Here is a 23,039-nt window from a genome sequence, read left to right as displayed (position 1 = left end):
AGTACTTGTTTATGTTTCCTTCTGCGTAAGCCATGCTCTAATTCTGAGACAAAGCATGTGTCTTGCACATCACTTCAGGGATGGTCCCTCTATGTCTGTAGGGAAACTTCCCTACCTCAGTAGGCGTCTGTGCAAACGTGAGGCTCTGTGAGAATCAGCTTGTCAGATTAGTTTTACCATGCCTCTTGCATGTCTAACAAAAAAGTTCCTCAGTGGGAAACTACCTGAATTTAGCTTTGATTTCCTAAGGAAGCAAAAAGTTCATCTTTTTTTTTTTTTCTCCACTGGTTTGAAAGGGAGAGGTCTAAAAGGTAAGACTAAGTTCCTAATACATGTAAATAGCTTCCAGTTAGAGAGAGATTCCCTGCTAAGGGAGAAGCACAGCTCTAAGTTTAACTGCGTTATTAGACATCTATGACTGGGTGGGAAAATAATGGAGATGGTGAGAGGTACCTCTTGATAAGAATGAAAACTGCTGGAAAATGGACTTTACAGTTTTCACAAACTGCTTGGTTTGGGTGGTGGCACTAAATACCCTGTGCTCTTTCATTTTGGAAACAGCTAAAGGTACCTTTTTTAATTTGAAAATACTGTGATACTCAGACTTTAATGAGTGTGTTGAATTGAAAATATGTGCATTACCAAATTGCTATGGAGAGACGATAGTTTTCCTCACATACATTTGTCTTTTAAAACAGATGCAGTTTGCAGTGCTTATGACTTGTCTTTGTAACAGTAATGTTCTGTCAATTCAATACAGACAAACCTTGGAAGAAAAGCTAGACCACTGCTTAGGTTTACAGGGTGGAAAACTATCTTTAATTGAAATTATTTCCATGCAATATTACAGATACTTCATCTCTCTTTTATGAATACCTTCCGTTCCACTCTAAATGTTTGCTAATTAATGTAGCATCTTTCATACTAGAATTAAGAAATTCTTTTTCTGTTTACCACAGTTGTTTGCTATTTCTCCTCACTGGAGTATCCTGAGTGTCTCCCAAGAATTTAGAAATAAAATCACCAAGCTAGATGGCAAAATAAATGGTTTGATTTGTTTGGGGGTTTTAGGAGTATGATTGTATGACTTTATGTCCAAAAAAAAAAAAACCCAACAAGTTACTGAAGGAAAGGCAGGCTTGAAAAAGCAGAGGTGTTTAACTTTTTAACAGCAGTGAGTTTCAAAGCCTAGATCTCTCAGTCCAAGTCCTCTTCAGAACTCTAACATTGTGTGGGGTTGATCCTTTTTTTAATAGCAAACAAAACTTTTGATCTTTTTTCCAATTACTGCTGCTGCTTAAAGACATATGCAAATGATGATTCTTTTGTGAATGGAAGTTAAAACTGTGTGTATTTGTTAAAAACATCTGGGGATGTTCTCAGTTTGTTAGAGTCCCTGTTAGAGCACCTTCAGTTTGTCTCTGTTCTGATCAACTTGAGAAAATAAATGAAAATAAAGAGAACCTGTTTTAACTTCCCTTTTTGTAGGAGGAAACCTGCTTTGGAAATACGAAATTACATATGTACCCCAGTATAAAATCATGCTTATTTCATTATGAATATGTGCTTTGTTGACGTGTTCTTCACTAGTTCTCTATGAAGTCACAGGTTCTACTTAACCAAATATATAATTGGGGGGGGGGAATATCTTTGAGTCAAGTTTTAATAGTCATAAACAAGTTTAGTTGTGAACATGTTTAAGCATATAACACTTTATATAAACAATAATTAGGGTAGTACATGATATGACACTTATCATGGAACGAATTTAGTGTTTACATTGTTGTAAATATGCATCATCTTAGGTTTTGCTATGCAGGAAAGAAATTTTTTTTTTTGCTTCTGCTACTTTTGGTTTCAGTTTACTTAGTGAATGTCCAGAGAGAATTCATCTTTTTTTAAATGCAGGAAATGTCTTTCTCCCTCCCCACACCAGTGTATTCATTCACTGGAAGGTAAAAGCCACTAATTCTTAAAAACAGAACATGTAATTGAGGGACAAGAGGAGAGAATTCCTAAAGTATGTAGGCATGTATCTCATTTCCAGTGTCAATCTTTGTTTCTGGTACTGTGGGCCAGGTCTTTGCTTCACTTCAGTTAATGAATTGATATTGATTTTTAAACAAAGGAGGTATGTTTTACACGTTTTCTGAACTATCCGTTGTATTTAAGGTAGCTATGGGTTTTATAGAGAAGCAGTGTTGAAAGGTTTTCTGTTATTAATCAAATTCTGATTTGTACATGGAAGGAGAGGGGGAATACATTTGCTATCAGGGTCTGTAAAAAATAGTTTAGGATATGATACTTTTTTTAAAAAATAATCTCTTCTCTCCCTCCCAGGAGAGTGTTGTAAGCTTTGCTAAATGGTTGGTTCCCAGAGACAACAGCAGTGAGCAAATCACATATTTGAAGCGACTTTTGTCACATTAAATACTTTGACCTTAACATTTACTGCATTAACTTCCTGTATTTACAGGCAGTGCCTGACAGCCTCATAAGGCTGTATTGCCCATGAATGAAATTTTGGAAAAAAGCTAGTTCATATGAATAGTAATGTGTGTAATGTATCTGGTTGGTTAGCAGACAGTCAGCAAATACAGCTTTTAAAGGTAACATTTTGTAACGAAGCAACACTTCAGTAGCTATACCAACTGGTGAGACATTTCTTCAGAAAAATAACCTCATAGGAGAAATATAAAAAAGATAAAATCAAATGATGTTGAGATCCAAGATTCATGCTTGGCAGTATAACATGAACAAATAGCACTTTAAATGGCTATTTTTGAATAGTTCCACCTTCTTGTGGCTAGGAGTGGCAGAACTTATTGATGACAAAATAACTTACTGGTTGTAAAATTACATTATAAATTAAATATTACCATAGTGTTCTGTCTCACAAATACTCTTATGAATGAATCTCTTAAAGGAAGTATTAACTACTTCTTACTTTTAATAGGTTGAGCCTGCTTCCCTGTATTATGCAAACTGCTGAATGGAGGAAGGGGGCGCAAGTCAGTCTTTACCGATACTCTTTCCGTTACCATCCTGCATGGCTCTTTACCCATGTTTTACAGGGTGGTGAAGAATTAGGAGAAGCTGCAGTTGTTCAGCTGAGTGGAACTAAATGGGTGGCTTCCCTCTGGACCCTCACTTCACTGGCTTAGGTAAGAGGGGTGACCTGCTTCTTTTGAAACAACTTGCCTTTCCTTAGAACAGAGGTGTATGTGCTTTAAGAGAAAGTTCTAGTTAGTGAAGCAGAGGTTTGGAGTCTTTTGTTTGTTTGTTTTGTAATCTGGTGGTTTGAAAAGGATATTCACAGTATGTAGCTGTTAAAGACTTTTCATCAAAAAGTGTTGCTGTTTGCATCCATCCAAATACCTTTAAAAACATACTGTATGTTAACACACTTTACGTTTGAGAGTCATGCTTATCATGTGTAGTATGACAGCAGTGGGACTGTACCAGAGGTGAATTACAGTGGTGATGTTTTAGCACAAACTTGAACTGATGTACCAGTTGGCTGCTTGATATGGAGGGTGCTACTTTTTTTCATGTTCAATCCTTGTATGACATAATTTCAAAGCTGTGGCCTAAGTAACTAAATAACACAAAATTTAAGTGTCTCAAAAACTGTAAGGTACAGTGTCTCAGTTTGAAACCCAGTGGAAATTTGGTCTTGGTGAGCTTTGCGTCAACCGGTGGGTTCGCAAGCAGAAAATCCTGGAACCTGTATTTGGGTTTGCTGGTTGTTGCATAATTGTCTGGCAGTGATTAGTCTGCACGGTTTGCTTTTCATTCTGGTGTCCTGCGAGGACTGTGGCAGGACTTCTGCTATCTTGACCAAGCTAGAGTTCTAGGTGTGAAGCTAGTTCTCAACCTGTCCTTCATAGAGGAGACCATGCTCTTACTCCCTTTGGTGGACCCCTTTTTGGACTTGTTGGTACTTCCTTGATAATCATTACACCAAAGAAATTGGTGAAATGGGGAGATTAGAATGATAAATAAACACCCCCTCTCCCTTAGCTTTAGGAGCTGAGGCACAAGAGTTATCTGTAACATGTTGCCAAGCTTGTGTGGTGCTGAGAGATGCCAGACTTGTCCAGGCAGCCAGGCTCTGGCACTACTTGTGTACTCCTGCTCTGGTATGCTCTGTGGGACCCAGGTTGGAGCAGCTGCAGTTCAGCAGGCTTGGAGTGTCAGAGGGTGGTGGAGTGGCTCTTAAAGGAGCTGAACTTCTAAAATGGGCTGCAGGTCAAAATACTTCAGGAAATGCTACCATAGATGTAGACCGTTTTTCTTATGCATTATGGTTAGTCATGTTGTTGAGGTGATTGATGCTTAAAATATTTTCATTTTACAGTATGGTATTTTTTGTTGTCTTAAAAGATATCAAAAACTTTTACAAAGCTAGGTAATACTGAAGAGGTCTATCACCACTTTAGAATTTCTATTTCCAATATGGTGTTTTCATCTTTCTTATTTGTACAACCATATTCAGATAATGCTTGCTTTTTATTTCATAGTAAAATGTCATGTTCAAAGTCTTGGTGATGAAAATTGTGGTTTAATATGTATACATACCCTATTTTATTTTTAGAAAGTCCAAGGTATGCTAGCGTACACTGGCTGCGGTAGCAGCACCTACATGTATTTCGTCTGTTGTAGCAGAACTTGCCTATTGTGGACCATAGGAATACACACTTACAGTCCACACAACCTGCAAGTCCCATGAGAGTTCAAGGGCATGGGAGCTCTTAAGAGAGTGTATCACTTCTGTGAAATACTGGTATTTCTTGGTTGCAAAGGTTGAGCCCCTTATGTTGTAAGGTGGTGATAGATACTCCATTTGCATGGTTCCTATGACCTGAGTATCTTATTGAAAGAAGAATGTTTGTGAATATTTGTTTTTTATTTGGCTAATGTTATTATATTAAGAATGTCAGTTTTAGAAGAAAGTTATTCTTATTTGAACTTACATATTTGAAATTGTGAGAGAGAATCTATAATACTAGGTAAAATACCTACCACTTTCTTTAGCGTAGTGTGCTCAGAATTTTTTCTTCTACTCCTGTCTTGTGACAGTTATTGCAAAAAAAGAAAAGTGGAAAACATCATTTAAGCACCTGATAGAGGTGTCTTCATGATGGCTTTCATCAGGCCAGACATGAGAGTTGCAAAGTATTTTTCGTAATTTATTATTAATTTCTTAAATATTTTGTGGTTCTGTATGCTACAGTTTGGTTAAGTCAGTAGCTTACCATCTTTGTTAATATTATTCAGTGTGCCTTGAAGTCTGTTTTTCTTATTGAAAATATATGACATAGTTCTAAAAAAAACAACTCTTTTGGCTCTGACCATATGACAGATCAAGATTTCTTTATGTTGAGTGGAAGCAATAGTGTTAGCCATGCTTTTAGTCACATTTGCCATATGCATTTTTTAGGCAGATGCAGCTTAATGCTGATTAATAAGTATACTAAAGGTGAATGTTGAAGCACATTTGACTTCATGAAATTATTTTCATTCCTTTTAGACAAGCATTACAATCTCATATTTCATTTTATTGTTGTTCGTGTAGCCTTTGAGCAAATTTTTTTACTAGACTGCTGAACTCCTGCTCTGCCTTGGTGGTAGCTGGTGGGGGGAGATTGAAGAAAGAGAACTGGAAGTCCAGGAGCTTCAGTCTTGTGCTGTTGGAATTACTTGCTCTTCTGCTGCTAGCTGTGTGTTATTAAGCAAATCCGCTGTCTCCATCTCCTCCACTGTGGTCTTGTTTATTCTGTAAACTGTACTGTCTCAAACTACATAGCTTCAGTTATGTTGGGAACCTTTGTTTTCTCCTATTGCTGGGCAATAATCATAAGATCCCCGATAGATGTAGTTGTGATACTTCTTCATGCTGTACTTTGTGCTCTGCTCGTACTCTGTGCACACTGAAAGTTGATGCTTTTTACCTTAGAGGACAGTGAGTGAATTTTATATAGATGACATTGCTCTCTGTGTGTACATGAACAAATACATATATCGGAGTTTAAGCTGGAAGTCCTGTGATACAAGGTGTGAAAATATTGGTCACATCTGTCAGAATACTTTTAACTGAGTTTGCCTAATGGCATCATGGTGAATGAAGAATTATTCTTTAATAAAATACAAGATAGATATTCCAGATTTCTGTTGTTTGTATGGAGTGGAAGTGCCACTTCCGAACAAGAAAATCATCAGTTACTGTCTCATATTGTTCAGATAAATTTATTCTTTTTTTCTTCTGAATGGTAGTAAAGTTTTGATGCAGTTGTGTAACATTAACTCATTAATCCTAATTGTACATAAATCCACATAATTATCATAATTGTTTGTTGAAATAGCAGTCTTGTTTCATGAAACAGGTAGGATGCCCCATTTAATTTTTTTCTTTAAATACAAAAAATTGTGTACAAACTGCTAGTGCTGTAGAGTTTTACTGGCATAACTGTGTCAGTCCAGGATCACCCCATTTCACATCCCTGATAATTGGGCCTTTGGTACTGGATGGGTTCTCTGTGGTTTGACATCTTTTAAGACAAACCTGAATGTACTGTTAAGGTAACCAGATCGGGGTTTCCTTCATGGGAACTCTGATCTGTATTGGAGATCAGCCTAAATCAGTTGCATTGGATTTGTTTGTTCTTAATAGAGTTTTAGAACCAAGAAATTAAGTATTAAATCTTCACAGTACTGAAAATGTGATACTCTCTGCCAAATGAACAACTTTTTGGAAAGTAATTACTAGATTTCTTTAGTTGTATGCTTATATGCCTGTTTCTGTCACTTTTTCCCCAGAAATTGGTTGTGCTTTTAGGTGTTTGTTGAAAATGTTTGGAGTATGTTTTAGTCATGCATCCCCTGTTAATTATGGCTTTCCTGAAAATGAACAATTTCTAGAAAAGTTTATCAAACTCCAGTTTTGTTCATCCAGAACAAAGATGTCGTTCTGTGACTTCTTTTGAGTGTTGTTTTTTCTTACTGTAAATACCAATTATTTTTTTTTCCAAAAACAAGGCGGGGGGGGGAGAAACCTTGCCAGAACCTTCTAGAAGAAGGAAATTGATATTTGTAAGGAAATGGGTATTTGTAATGAACTGGATGAATGGAATTGTAAAACTCTGTTGCATCACTAGAGAGGAGAGAGGAAAGAATAGGGAACGTTGTGTCTATGGACTTTCTGCTTTTTGTAGTTTCCCTAACGTACTAAGTATTTTCTCTTGTGGTTTTTATGGGAAGTATGGTTTATTGAGAGGCGCAGGGAGTTGGACTTGATGATCCTTATGGGTCCCTTCCAACTTGAGATATTCTATTCTATGATTCTAAGTATATGTTTTCTTTAGTTGCAGACTTGCGACTAACTGAATGGCCATTCTTGAATGTATCATTTTGAAGTTGCATTGAGTTTCAGATTGGTATGGAGCATAGTGTGAAAATTTAACTGTAATGTTTTGCATTATAGGTACAAGAACTGTAGAAGTCCACTTTAGAATTTGAAAGAACAAGTTTCTGCAGCTCTGGAAAGATATGGTATGTTTATGTATTCTTTTATATTATATGTATGCTAATAATCATAGTAACAAATATTTATACTTTTGTTCCCTGATTTAAAAAAAAAGTTGAAAATACATTCAGGAAGAAACACACGCATTCATTTTTCCCCTATCTTTTTTGACTGTGATGTCTGTTACTTAGGCACAGTTCTCTAGAAAACTGAGTTACTTGGTTTTTCTTGGGGAAAATAAATACTGATGACACAACATTGATGAATCCCCTTTTAATTTGTTTTACAAACTCAGCATCATGCTGCTACCATTTCTCCATGGATTGGATAAGAATCAGTGCTGTTTCTGAAAGGTTTTTTCCTTGCTGCTGAGCATATTTACAGTAAGGCTTGTACAGTTTTTAGGTATGACTTGCAAAGTAAGTTCAGAACTACTAGAAAACTTAAGCGAACATCGGTGTAAGTCAAATTTGCAAATTGGAATGCTAGGAAATACAGAAATGTAACCTTCAGTAGCAGTGCTAACATGAGCCCATGGCACATTCTGTCTCTTTTTGTCTAGGCTCTTAAATGTCCAGCCAGCTTAAAAATACGTACATGCATTACAGCAAGGTTGGAACCTTAACTTGTAGTTATTTTAATTTCTATTTTCTAACTTGATTCTGGTCTAGTCCCGTGGAGATACCTGGTAGTACAGAATAACTGCACCACTCTGTAGTGTCTCAAGTTCTATAGTTCTGCAACTTGATACATGGAGAATTTTTGAAACTTTTTGCATTGCTGCATTCAGAAAAACAATTATTGTTTAGGTTCATTTTTCTGCCATATTAAATAGGTCTGTTAATGCATATATAAAATTGTACGTGGTTACTTCAACAACTTTCTAAGCTATGTGTGTACTTTCTTCTTTAACCCCATTTCAAATGTGGGGAAGATCTCAGTAACTTCAAGTTTTATACCCTGTGTGTTTATGTCTAGATTTTTCTTTTGAAGATACTTAACATAAGTATATATTTAAAGATTCGATATCTCAACCTTGTGGAAGGGTTGTTGGGTGTCTTTTTTTTTTAAGTTCTATTTTGTAGGAAGCTATAGACAGGAGCTAAAATGATTAATTCTAAGCTGAAACTTTAAGTATAGTGTGTGCTAATTAAAAACTGTAAATCTCTTAAAAAGCCATAATGTTACATTATCACAATCCAGATGTTCCTGAGAGAATTGTATAGATTGGTCCTTTACTCTAGCAGGCATCTGGCAGGTAGTGTATATTCATTTTTGCACCCACAGCACCACTGGGACCACCCGCCTGCTTCTTGCTCTCCAGTTTCAATACCAGTTGTGTGTATGATGGCTCTTCTTCAAACCTAAGCTGTTATTTCTTTATTGCCATTATTTCTGCTGGCTGCTTTTTTTCTGAATGTTTAACTGCTTGGCACTGTATGTATGCGTGGTCTCTTTGTAATGGTATGTGCTTCATAAATTGATGAACAAGAATTCCCCTCTAATCTCCCACAACTTGAGTAATGAATACTAACAGAACATCATAGAAGCTGAACATTATGCTACAGAATTGCATGATTGCATGGTCTTAATATGAACTATATATAAACAGACATGCTGGTGATACTGGAGAACTTGGTGAACAGAAAGGTGCTTTACATGGAAGGCTGTGTGGAAGATGGGTGGCAAAAGAAAGCAAAATAACGAAGCATAAGCAAAAGGACAGATGGAATAAAAGTTTAAATATTAAACCTGAAGTGAAGCTGTAAAACTTACCTGTTTGGAAAATAACTTAACGTGATACCTAGCCAGTAAAAGGAGAGCTGCTAGAAGAAATTTAAGTAGATGATTGGATTTCACCTTCTGATGTAGGAGGGGCTTTCCATTCATAACTGTATATCATTTTGGAGGGAGCCTGAAGTAGCAGGCACAACTGAGATAGAAACAAATGGTTCTGCTACAAAAAATAAGTGTGTGTAGTGGAAGAAAAATCAGCTATGGAAGAAAAATCAGCTGTGGTCTAAGTGAAAAATTCAGAAGCTAATTTCAGGTCTTTCCCTCTTTTACAAAGGTGAATAAAGTATATCTATGATCTTACTGAAATACCAAACCAAAAACAAATGTTGAAAGGAAAATCTAGTGTCCAGAGTTGCAGGGGCAGTTGTAGAAAATTAAAATAACACATAGGCCTTGAGATTTGAGGTGGGGGGAGGGAATGGGAGCAAGCGCTAGACCTTTTTCTGTTACTGTGTGATTTGTGGAGTATTGACATCAAGGCAAAGTAAGCATACAGCTATTATAGGATGAAGCTTTTATATAAATCTATAGTTGATGTCTGTATATTGAGTTGCACCAAATTCTACCTTTATTAAACTCAGTAAATTGTGTTTTTACTGGAGTGTAAATTCCAGAATGGCACCAGCTTTAATTTGAAGATAGTAGTAAATTCAGATCCCACCCCAAGTAATTTATTCAAGTGTTAATTGTCCTCGCTATCCGCATGTTTGTGTTCCTACAGTAATTTTGTCAGCCTTCAGTTTCTAGTCATGTGGGGGTTTTATATGCTTTCTTTTAATTAGAGGATCTTTCTTGCGTATTCTTTCCATGCTATGAGAGGACTTAGTTTCTTCCAGTATCCATATTGGTTAGCTTGATTAACTTTGAACTCTTTCCATTATCTGATCACAATGCACTTTCTCCTACCTTCACGCTGACTTTGTGGCTCTTCTCTGCTACTTCTGGAACACTTTTGAAGAATAGTGAATAACTGGAGAACTGGCCTCAAGTTTTGAACGTGTCTGAAGTACTTTGTGCAGATGAACAGACACCTTTCCAGGAACCCTTCATGAGTCATATCTGTCATTCTAGCTCTAATACTGGGAGCACATGTGTGTTTGCTCATCAATTGTGACTGCCTTTAGTCACTTTAAGTTGGCATTTTCCAGGATAGAACCCAATTCTCTTGGTCTTCTAAGTATGTGATTTTGTATTTGTTGTTTTTAGTTGAATGGCTTGGTTTACCAGGCAGTGGAAAAAAATTCATATAGATGCTTAATTAGTGTTTTTTTACAGCTCCATTGGGATTTATGTAATCGGGTTTTATTAGTGGCTGGTTTATTTTACTTTAGGATCATTGATAATTTGACCTGTTAGTTGCATGAAGAAAACTTCTGAAATCTTCAGTCGTTTCATGTTTTCTGTGTTGGAAGCAGCATGCAGGCATCAAAAGCAATTGATATTTCCGACCTTATCAGGAAATTAAGTCTCAAGCATACCTTTTTTTTTTTTTTTTTTCCTGCAAGTGACAGTTAAGGTTGAACTTGGGGATTTGGTGAATATTCTACAATTTCCTCCAGGCCACTTGATGAATCAATCTCAAGTTATAAGCGGCCAGTTTGCCTATTAGTTGGCAGTTCCTTTTTCGAAGTAGTAAACTGGCCAGGGTAGTCCTGAGGGCACCTTTTACTGTATAGATGATCACTGTCTGTTTCATCATGGTACTCAAAGTTATACTGGAAATGTATCAGATTTGAGAAAAGCATTCATTCTTGGGGTATTCAGAGGGATTCTTCAGAAAACATACAAAAGCTGTCTTTAGTTGTATCTTGAGAGACGGTTATTTTTAATTAAGCAACTCAGATTCCAGCACTGGTAGGTAAAGAAGGTCATGGTACTTCTTTTGTACAGGTGAATCACCCCCATTTTCATTAGATCACTTGCCAAAAAGAGAATATTAAAAACAATTTGGATCAAAGATTGCTTGAGTATAAACCTAAATTCTTTTGTAAAAGAAACTTCAATTCTTAAAAATGCCACCTCCCAGAGCACCAGTCATTCAGTAAGGTCAATAAGAAGTCATAGTTTAAATAAGAAAAGTTTTCTTCACTCAAGGATCTTCCTAGACCTCAGATACTGGGTGTCAGCTGCCAGATAGCTGTGCTGTCACAGAAACTGAACGCCTGTACATCAAATAACGTAGGGAAATTAATAAATATAGGAAATCCATGTAAGTAACAAATTTCAATGAAATTATTTGTAGCTGGAAGTTTTTTGGCTTTATTTTTGATTGCTGACAGATAGGTACTTATGTTCTCCATGGTGTAGCTTTAGGTTCTGTGTTTTGAAACAGGGGGCCTCTTCTTGGCTCGTGTTTGTGGTTCCAGACTTTCACGATGAAATGTGCAAAGAGAAGATCTCATCAGGCTATAAAACAAAGTTGGTTTTTAGCCCCTTTTTGTGCACCTGAACTTGGCTTCTGACTTCTTATTCTTTCACTGATTTATTATTTATTTCTTCCCCCTTTTTCAGTTGATAGGAACATTCTTTTCAGAAAATCTGTACTTTTGTCACCTTGGAGAAATGGGTGTATTCTCGAACTACTGCATAAACATTATTTATCCTGTTCCCTCTCAATGAGTGCTACTCCATCCCATACAAGGTTCTTCAGATATATGGTTTGAAGGCACAGATCTTGTGTATTGTCTTGCTAATTTTAACAGGGGTTGCTGGAGTCCTGGTTGAATATACCTCTTTCAAATAGTCACTAGGCAGATGTAGATGTGTCTGTACTGGAGCCTGCCCAGTCCCAAAAAGCCTCTAGCAGCCATCTCAGGTTTCTCAGACATATTCCACAGGCACAAACTGTGTTTGATACCTTCAGCTGCTCTGTGTGTCTGTGAAAGCCTAAACTGTAAGCCATGCTAACCATGACAGTGAAGACTGGAGAAATCTGAGTAACTCTGCTTTAAGAATAAATATTTGTTCTGCGGCTTCTGTTTCAGGGTCCTGCCTTCTAGAAGGTAAGTTACATCCAGAGATATTTTGTAAAGGAATTCCTGTGACAGAAAAGCAGCTGTTTTAGGTCAGTTTCCTATTTTTCATAATCCCCTTTTCCATGATGTTAGTCTGTTCATCAGTGTGGTTTCCCTTTCCTGATCAAATAGTGTCCTTTGACTCTCTTACCATTTTCTCTTTCTGCCTTGTTTGGAACCAGCATTCAAAATGTCCTTTGTTCAAACTAGATTCAGAATAAGGGATCTTTGATGGTAGTCTCCTTTAGAACCCACTCCATGTTTCAACATGCTGGACTCTTTGCCAGCAGACAGTACTCCGCTGATGCATGAATGGCTAAGGTTTTAGAAAAAGGAATTCTTTCATCTGTGCTAGGGAATCCTTGCCAATCATATTCTGTCCCACAGGAGTAGCAGCAAGGATAGGTGGGGAAGGTAGGCCGAGAAGGAGGTAAAGGGAAAATTATTCATTAAGATTTCTTGCATCTAGATTGTTGAAAAATAGCATGAGATTTTTAGATCCCAGTACAGTAAATATAGTTTTAAGGTATCTTGTACCAGATTAGAAATGCTGCAACTTCCTGACTTGAAGCTCTGATCCGCATAAATTCAATTTGTAGATACAAATTTCACTGCAAAACTTAGATGAGTCAACTTCTGCTTGGTGAGAATCATGGCAGTTTGGATACTGCCTCTCTTCACGGAGCTGCTGTAGATGCTACATTTGGTGGTGTGGTAAATCTGACTAACAGAGTGCATCTGTGTCAGGCCTGGGCACAAACTTGTCTTGGCCGTGACTGTGGAGCTGCCTTCTCAGTGCACATTCGTTAACATTCCAAAATCTGATGGTTTTTGAATCCAGCACCAACATTTCATGTGTTCCTTCATTATTGACAGTTGTGTTCATGACTTCTCTCCTCCCATATGAAACAGCCTCAGGAAAACCCTGTTTTGCTAAGGCTGCTGTCAACCTGTTGTTCTAACATGCTTCCATTTGAATGGAAGACTACTGTAATTAGCTTTTGCCTGTGGTCTGGGTGATACAGGACACAAGTCTAGGTAGGGAGTGATTGATTTGGCGTGCTCCAGAACCTGAGCTGGTTCTTCCAGCAGTCAGACAGTATGCAGGTTTCCCAACCAATGAGGCATTAGAGATTACACTACTGCCCTCTTTGATGAGCATACTAAAAGTTACTTGAGCAAAGAGCTAGAAAGGGGGTTTAATTTTTAAATGCATTTTTACAGAGCCATTTCACATCAGTTCAGAATGCAGCAAGAATTTAGATTTAACTTTAGAAGAAAGCACTACCTTAGAGTAGGCATCTGTTTCTTTAAAACTAAGGCTTGCCTGAAAGTGGATCTTGTCAGATCTTAAACAATCAGAATGTCATAAACAGTGTTTTAAGGCTTAGTTTTGCATCAGCATCTCTTGTTTTGCTGTTTGCTTTTTCTGTACAGCTGTTGGTCAGCAAACATAAATTTGAAAATATTTATCATTTAATGTTGACAGATGAGGAACCTTTCAAACTGATTACTATTCATTGTACTGTGTCCTGGCATTGACTCAGTTAAACTTTGACAATTTACACCTGTAAAACACAGGTACTAGAGAACCTCTGTTTTGTTTCAGAGGTTTTTGGTAGCCTGCTTATTTTTTACTTATGTCAACTGCACTTGTGTTTAGATGAGAAGATTCAAATATTACTGATGTTAATTAAATGGCACTTTTCCTACCTCAAGGAATGTAGCCGATTAAATTAATAAGCATCATTCTGAAACTAATACAAATTTTGTTCTCTTACGGAGTTTGTAGCAGAATGGCAAATTGTAGTAGAATGGCAAAAGTCAGCAGCTTTTCTCACAAACTTTAGAAAATCATGGGCCTTGCTTACTGATCAGTAATTTCATATCTCTGATAAATCAACAGATACAAATTAGCATTGAGAATGCTTGATTGCTCCTCAAACTTAAGACCTTACTGAAAGACTCTTGTAACAGTTTGGACTGAAGCACAAAAGCTTTCTTTACTGAAACATTTAAAGCTGCCCGATGTGCTCTTGTAGTATTTGCACCAGATCATTATGACTGCAGGTGTTGCAGAGAGCTGCGGGTGTGCCCTCAATAGCTTGCTAGCCTTTGTGCACCTTGCTTCTGTATGAGGCTTCTGCTGCACGGCAACCTGCAAATGTGGGGTTTCATCTGGGTTAGAGCCACAGGAATAAACTTCTCGGATACTATACAGTGGTCTGTCTTCCTAGCTACCAGCTGTTTAGAGAAAGTGAGATAACTTTTTATTTACTAAATACAGTAATAACATTTCAATTTTAATCAAAACCTTATATTAACAGAAAGTGAATAATGCTGTTTGATCTGACTCTCCAAGGGAGGCCTTTTTTCATTACGATCTTTGTCCAGTTCACCTAGGAGCTTGGGTGGGACAGAGAATGGGGTGAATTGAGTGTTGAGGGTTATGTTTGGAAATATTTTATCAGTTAACTTTTTAGTTTAGAGTAGATAATAGCAGTAGGTAAGAGACTAACTGGTTCCTTTTCAGCCATGGAAGTAATCAGCTGGGGTGGTCCCAGGGCACTCTGGGCACGAGTATTGCTGAGTGATCATTGGCTGCCACCTGCGTGACAAAGTAAAGGACCAACCCTTCAATTTATACCAGTGGAGCCAGATCACGGGAAGCAATTGACAGGTAAAATACACTTTTGAAAATTTAAGGGAGAGGAGAGAGTACACGTAGCGTAAATGGAGCAAAGAACCTAAAAGATTGGCCACAGATAGCAAAGGTTGCTCCTCTGAAACTTTTACGTAGCTTTAGCTTACTTCATTTTGGGAAGAGGCACACAGCAAAGTATATGTTAAATGTTGCTCCCCTGGGAGCACAGAGCCTCATTAGGAACCAGTATTAATTGAGTTGTAGCAGGGAAACAACTAATGGAATTTTATTGTACTTAGAAATTACAGTTCATACTTATGCACATGCTTCCAAATATTTGAATGCTTGTTGTCTTGACATCAGATGCTTTCCAGTGGTCCAAGAGATGGGGTTTGGTTTTGGGTTTTTTTGGAGAGGCTAAAAATAAGTTCATGAACTTTCAAGTTCGCCAGTTGAGTGTACTGTAGTGAGTTACTCTAGAAGTCTTAGAATGCCATTCAAAAATGAACTAGTTTTTGTATGGTAGGTCTTAATCTTGCAGATAAAACAATGCTTAACATGAATATTTTTCTTCTGTTTTACAGTTTTTATTTAGTGGACTGGCTGAAAATAATTTGTAAGGACTTTTAACTAAATTATTTTTACTTATTTAGAGTTGTTAAGCTTATGCTTAGCCCAGCGTGATACAGGACTGGTGTGACAACTCGTTTTTAATCAGTGGCTCAAAATTGTGATCACCCTGATGTCACCGAATGGCCACAGCTTGTAAAAGGTAAGCATAAAGTGTATCGTGTTGTTTCTCCAGGATCATTTTTTAGTATAATGTTTATTTTAAAAGTATTTAATTTGTATGGCTTGAAGTTAGTTTTATAAATAATATTAAGTTCTGTTGTTTGCTTAAGATAAGTCAGCTGGCAAAGTTGACTTACCCTCTTGCTTAGAGTGATTTCAAAGCTCACTTAACTTGTTCCTGCCTGCTTTTTAAAATATGAGCACTGTGGTGCTCCTCTTAAGAGCAATACTATAATTTAAAAGTCTCTGGTGGTTTTATACTGTCATACTGAAATTCTGTATAAATTGTTTAGCATACTTATTTAAGCAATTTGTTCAATTTTTTTAAAGTATTTGTCCAGGAGGCTTGATGTTAAAATTTGTAGGCTTGCATACCTTTACTTTTCTCTCCTAGCGAAGTACAGTGCAGGTAAAAGGAGTGGCTTGCAGAATGGAGAAGTTGCTCCCTGTGTTACTGGAAGTGAGCCACCATTTGAATTTGCTAGCTCATACTGCAGTATTCAGATTAGTTGGTGTCTTGTGATCAGTATCTACGATCTAATTCAAAGCTGAAATTTATAAGAGCATTTGCTCTGAGATTTTCTCTGAACAGAACTCTTGTTTCAGATTTTAAGCATGATGAAAGGACATCTTGCCATACTATATAATTGTTTTTCAGTACTGCTGCCTGCTCAGAGGAATAACAAGGTATCTTGTTTGTAAACAAATGGGTATTGCAGACTAAATAGCTTCTCAGCAAACAACTACAATTCCTGTAATTAGATTGATCTTCCACTTGTTTTAATGAGTACCGAAAGCTCATTTTATTTGGTGCTTACATTGTCATTTGAAACCTTTTAAAATCGGGTTAATAAGTGCATTAATAGTTCTGCAAATCATAGTTATGGTAGGTCTGCTCATGTTATAGAAAACAATAAGCTGAAGGAATTTGATCCCTGTTTTCTGTAGAACCACTTACCTTATAGGACCAAACATTTTTTCACTCAGCTAGGCTTTGTTTTTTCTGAACTTTCCTGAAACTTTGTCTTCTCTTATATTGTTTGCCTTATTCTGCAAAAAAGGCTTCTTCTATAGCATGTACTGAACTGTGCTGTCCGTTCAAAGCCCAGGTAAAACTCACACAAATGATAAGGATAGAAAAGATTTTGGACGTACTGATAGCTATGTTTACATGTCTGTACTGCAAATCAACAAGCTACCTTTTTTACATGCTAAGCTTAGATGCCAATCTGCTCTTTTTGTGTAATTTTTCATACTGCTGTGTATTTTAAAAGCTCAAAGTGATTAATACTCGATATTTTTGTTTTAACACCACTGTTTCACTTGTATTTTTATAGCAACTTAAAGCACTGCTCTTACCCAAGCCTTCACTGTGTTCTATTTCCTATGACTAAAAGATAGCAACTGCCTCAACTTCCAAGCTCTTTGCTATCAGTTTCTGAAGTCCTGGCTGTGAATAGAGGAGCTAGCCATTATGAATATAAACACTTCTTTCCACTTTCTCTCAGGTTGTATGGCTTCTAGCACTTACATGCTTAGGTGAATAATTAGGAAGAAAATAATTGAGGTTGTTTTCTCTCTGCTAAGTATTTAGTGACTTGTTATGGTGACTGGAGTTGAAGGGAAACGAAATTTTTGTTTGTTTTGCTGTTGAGCATTATTTTTCTCAGCAACTGTCTCATCAGTCCTGAACTTTAATGAGTAGGGGAAACATCATTTGGAGGGAGTAAATAGAGATCAAATTTTGAGATTGGCCAAGCTTTGTTATTTTCCAGTTAGAGGGTATTTGCATTTTAAGCATGAGCATAAATTTAGTTGGATAGTAAGTTCAGAATTCCATCCCTAGCGTCAGCTGAATTTTAGAACTTAGTGGAATATAAACAAGTAACTTCCTGTGTTCTGCCTCATCTGTCACTGCATAGTATCCAGCTAGCCTAGGAATTTTAAGTTGACTGCCAGAAATGCAACTGCTTAAATGCAGCACTGGGTCTGTTAATATAGTACAGTTTAGTAAAATCCAGAAAGTTGCTAAGATCTGGTATGTCAGTAAAGGAACTAAGATTTTAGTAGAGAATTCAGAGAACAGTCCAGGCTTTAATAGGAGGGACCATCCAGTAAGGTAGCACAATGAAACATAGGAAAAAAGGAAATATTTCAGGCTACAGGTGGAGATTTCCAATAGCATTTAGAATAGTCATATAGTAAATAGAGAAATTCAGAAATTTCATTCCTATGAACAAAGTTTTTCCTGGTAAAGCTATGGCAAAGCCTGCTTAGCTGTGCTAACTGAAGTCCCCTAGCAAACTCTGAAACCTACGAAGTGAGTTCTGTTTGCAGATTTTAGCTCAATTCTGTTTTGAGAAAGCTCTGTCATGAAAGACCTTTTTGTTCATGTAAGCTACAGAGTTTTACTGTAATGGCTGTGCGCTATTTTGACTCCTCATGCAGTATATCCAGCATGGCAGTTCTGGTCAACTGTACCAAAATCTATACGCAAGTGAAAGTTGGATAAGGTTCTTCAGTCAACTTAAGCTGCCTTGAAATCATATCCTGAAGTCAAAACTGCATTTTTACTGCCTTGTCTCCTGGCTCATCTGGCTACGAACTCTCATCTGGCTACAAACTCACTGGGTAGGGGGAAGTCCCAAAGGGAGGAAAAAAATAATCTGTCTTAAAAAATAATTAAATGTTAGCTTCTTGAATCAGTGCTGGTGTAAGGAAGAAGATGGGAACAAGGAAGAGCTAAATAGCTATAATTTAGCCTTAAATTGGTATGGAACTATACCCCTTAAATTACTCTGTAAATTAAGTCATGGGGGTTGGCAAGCTGAACACAGGTGCTGCTTGTGTGTTCAGAAATGTCAGGCAATAACACCTAATTCTAAATATTACTGGCTGACCTGTTGGCTGGAAGGAAGAAAGAGAAAGCTGCCTGTGAGATTATGTCTATAAATTCAAGTACAGAGAGACATGAAGTTTGTTTTGAGATTCTGTTGAGACCTGCTTCTGAGCTGCTGCTTCTCAGAGTCCACCTGTGCAGACAATCTGTTTGTAACAGTTGATCACTAATAAACTTTTTAGTGTAAGTTTTGGTTGAAGAAGTGGTTATGAAGAATTAGCCCAGAACTGGTGCACTATACAACCTGAATAGAGAAGTATTGCCAGCAGAACTCTCCTTTAATGGCTGCTGTTGTATAAGCTGTGGGGAAAAAGTGCTGTCCTTCCTAGAGAAATTTGGTTTAATTATATTGTTAGGTTTTATGTTATAAACTGTCTTCTAGAGTTTGGTCAAACAAATTAAATGTGCAAGTGCATAAAAGTTGATGCTTTTAGTGGCAATAATACATTATCATCACTTTCCACCTTTCCTAACTCTTCCTATTGTAATGACTTAAAATAACAAACAATGCTGAAGGTTTTATATCTGTGTTCGCAGATCACCAGGAGAACCTCACTCTGAAAACATTGAAACTAGCCGAATGTAAGTAAATGAGTGGATGAGTTTGGTGTATCTTGTTTAAAAATGTTTTGAACATATGTAACAGTTACTCATGCACCTGCTCAAAAAAAAAGGACAAAAGCTGAGTAGAACTATGGAATTACCTTAGAAAATTTCAAGTTAGTATTTTGCTATGGAAAAATAGTTTTAAGCCTCTGTAGAAACTGTGATTCTTTTTTTCTTTTTTTTTTTGAGGGTGAAGGGATTGAAGGGAAAGTTCGGAGGTTTAATTCAATGTGAACCAGTAGATGGTAGCATAATACAGTGTCAGAATTCTTCAGGCCTGTATTCAAACTTGACAGCAGGGGTGTAATTTGTACCTGCTATTGACTAACATCTTGCATGGGTATGAAGACACTTCAGTACTAAGGTGCAATACCTGCTAATATCTGTTGTGGCAGATGGATTGCTGAACTAAGAGGGGGGAAGAAAAAAAGGTCTGACTTAGTTTGGCAAATTTTTATAGCAGTTACTTCTAGAAACAGAAAACTAGCTTGCTTTCACTAAGCAATATTCATGTAGCATCTTGCTCACACTTCTGAACCTTGTTTTGGTCTGTCTTCATTAGCCTAGAAGCCAAGATTAACTAGAAGCAAGATTGTGATAGGCTGAAATGTTCATTTCAATTTCAAATTCAAAATGATTGGAGGAATGAGAGGACCATTTTAAAAAAAAAAAAGAAAAAAGTTATTTGAGACTTTATTCTTCTGTGAGTTAGCAATCAAAGATTCTTTTCTAGCTATTCAAACCATCCTGTCATAGAACTCAAGTGGGGAAACCACTAACTCTGCTTTTCTGGCTTACAGCACAAATTCCAAAATAATAGAGGGAACATAGCCCAGTGGTTAGGGTACTGTCTGAGGCTTCAAAAGACCTGGGTTCGTTTCTTTTCTGTCACAAACTACTCTGACCTTAAACTGTCTCCTCCACACCCTCCCCCAAGTGGTCTACCATTTTACACACTGTGGGCTGAATGCCAGTTTCAGGATGTTTTGCAGGCTAGGGACACAGTGTGAATTGCTCAAGGACTTCTCTGCTCTGGCTGCCCAACGTGGGGAGGAGCAAAGCTGAGGTGAGCCCCTCCGCATTGGACTGCATACCTAACCTTAAAAGTGATGAGAAGGAAACAAGGAACACTTTACCCGTGTGTTTTTAGCAATTCGCTGCAGTGAAGTCTTTTCTTGCACTAGGAGGAGCATTTCTCCTGGAACAACGAATTTGCTTTTCCCTCTGTTATGCCATGTCTTACAGAAGTGCTGCCTAGCTGCTTGCTTAGGAGTACAGGTTGCAGGGATCCAGACCTGAGAGGTGACTGGCTGTCGCTACATGTACATGTGTTAGAGAGAGAGGTTGCAGGGCAAAAACCGTGCCGTAGTCTCTTCTCCTGCTCCAGTAGCAGCCCCTGCTGCGTTATGTTTTATTGTTCCTGCAGCAAGTTGAGTTGTGTTCTTTTGTTTCCCTGGCCTAGCCAAACAGGGGGAATCAGGCTGTAGACTGGCTGTAGTCCACGCTGGATATTGTCAGTTGTACTACTGCTTCTTACACATTGTAAGGAAAGATCTGTCAGAAACGAGGATCTTGACTGGTGTGAAGCAAAGACCTATGATAAATCAGAAGGAAAAAGCAGTACAACTATTTTTCCTTCCAGCAGTTTGACAATTCTTTTTGTGTGTGTGTGTTTTATCCTCCTTAAAACTGAACTTGAAAAAATAATTTACAGTAGCAAGCTTTTCTGTGTGAAAGCTGGGTATTATTTTTTGGTGCAGAATGACGATCAGAGTTGCCCTATGTAGATTTCAGGTATCTGTCTAAAACAGATATAAGCCAGTCAAACTGTGGGGGTTCACATATTTGTTTGAGTAGTAGTTATGCAGTATTAATGCATGGTATACTTGCAGAACTATTTTTTTTTAAACCGTATCGCAATGTGACATGTGCATAGCCTATTATAGAGAATTTCTGCAATCCCACTGCGTAGTTGCTCTTGCCACGTAAGGTGGAATGGCAGGCTCGGTAATACAGTGTGACCTGCAAGCCTACTGTGTAGCTAAAATAGTTAACTATGTTATTTACATGCCTGCAATTCATTGGTAAATGCAGGGACTTCCCTGAGAGTTTTGTTTTTTGCACAATGAATGGTGAAGTTGGTTTTGCTCTGGTTGGCTGATATAATTGCTTTATTTGTTTGTGTTTTGCATTGCAAAGCTTTATATCAAGAGCATAGTCACGTATGTTTCACATGTGTGAATTAAAATCTACTGACTCTTTCAGACTTTTATGCAGCAAATTCTTCCATGGATAAGACTTGCTTATCCCAAGCTCTTCAGATTCTGGCTCTATGCGTGATGAAAACCTTAGTGCTAGCTCAGAGTTAGGAGTCTCTTTTCCTTAACATTCATTCAAGTTTTTTTAAGATCAGCATCTTCTCCTGTCTGCTTCTGTCACAGGTCTGCATTTGTTTCCAGCTTCGATTAGTGTAACTTTCTTAAAACGTCTTTAGCACTAAACTACATAATTTTTAATTGTTTCCTTTAACTTGACTTCTTACCAGTTCATGTATTTTCACTCTGTGATTTGTATGTTGTCACATACCAAGGCAAAGGTTTGAGTATTTTGATACGATGGCTTCCTGTGCATTCCTCTTTCCTTCTTTCTGGTTTTAAGGATGAGATGCTTTTGCAATTTTAAAACTTCCCTCTCTCTCTTTAAAGTCGTTGAACACCCCTCCATTTAAAGTGTTGTTACAGTTATAGTTGATGTATTGTCTGTCATCTCCCATTGGAGTAGATTTGCTAGCTGGTTTGTTTCCCTTGAAAGAATGGCAAAATTAAAATTCTGCAGCAGCCTCAAAATATGCCAGAAAAACAAATTACAACCATTGCAAATACATACAGTAATTGTATAAGTATAGTGTTTCATGGTACATACTTTCAGATGCCATCATAGTGCTTTCTAGACATAGAATGCCTTAAATTACTTTCCTCATAGCTGAAAACATAATTGGGTTTGCATAATGTAACTGTGGGTATGCTGATCATGGCCTCTGTATGAAACCTTGCCACATACAGGTATTTTGTGGCATTTGCTGCTTGTTTTATTGCCATTCTTAGAAGGAAAGTATGTACGAAGTATCTTAACATACACCTGCAGCCTTGCACTGTGTTACACTGTGATCTGTCTAGGATGAATTAAAAAATTTCTTCTCAGAGCCTCTTCCAATGCATCATTTAGCCAGGCAGTGATTCCCTTGAGGAAACTTCATCAGTTAATAAGACTGCCTTGACTCTACTCAAGAATTACTACTTTCTATAATTTAGCAACTACTCAAGTTACAATTAAGTGTCTGTTTTACCTTTGCTTCCAAGAGCAAAAGTGCAGTAGGATAAGCTGACTGAATTTTATAATGATTTAAAGCAAGAAGAATTCCAGATTTTGCACTAGAAAATATAACTGAAGCAAATATATTATAGACCTTGATTCCCATGGAGCTTGCTGGATGCTGTAAATTTACCAGTTAAAAAACCAAAACAAAAAAAAAGCTTAAAGAGGAGATATTTCTCTCTGGAGCTGTCTAATCTGCAAATGCTAGACTGTTCTTAAACTGGAAACTCAAGTGTTTAAGTCTTATGATCCATGTGATTTGCACTTAGTTTCTGCGTGATCATGGTCATCCTTCTAGGACAGCATCATGCAGAGTAAAGGCATAGTACAAGAATGCTACTGTGGAAACCTAACTTTAAAAACTCCAGAACATTTTTTTTATAACTT

General features: G+C 37.3%; 1 protein-coding gene across 2 annotated transcripts in view; it reads left to right on the top strand.

The window, feature by feature from the left end:
- UBE3A (ubiquitin protein ligase E3A) overlaps positions 1-23,039 on the top strand; it is a 54,043-nt gene that overhangs the window by 887 nt on the left and 30,117 nt on the right. Inside the window, exons 1-4 of one of the 2 annotated variants that reach the window (XM_059818881.1) lie at positions 3,133-3,164; positions 7,484-7,551; positions 15,634-15,752; positions 19,209-19,253. In XM_059818881.1, the coding sequence (XP_059674864.1) occupies positions 15,733-15,752; positions 19,209-19,253 (65 nt within the window). In that variant the 5' untranslated portion in view covers positions 3,133-3,164; positions 7,484-7,551; positions 15,634-15,732. Of the gene's footprint in view, positions 1-3,132; positions 3,165-7,483; positions 7,552-15,633; positions 15,753-19,208; positions 19,254-23,039 lie in introns of those variants that run through there. The other variant, XM_059818874.1, reaches the window with a different exon arrangement.

This window comes from Gavia stellata, chromosome 1 (genome assembly GCF_030936135.1).
Source record: "Gavia stellata isolate bGavSte3 chromosome 1, bGavSte3.hap2, whole genome shotgun sequence".
NCBI lineage: Eukaryota > Metazoa > Chordata > Aves > Gaviiformes > Gaviidae > Gavia > Gavia stellata.
Note: the sequence above shows the minus strand (reverse complement) of the source record. Positions and strands in the feature narration are given on the sequence as shown.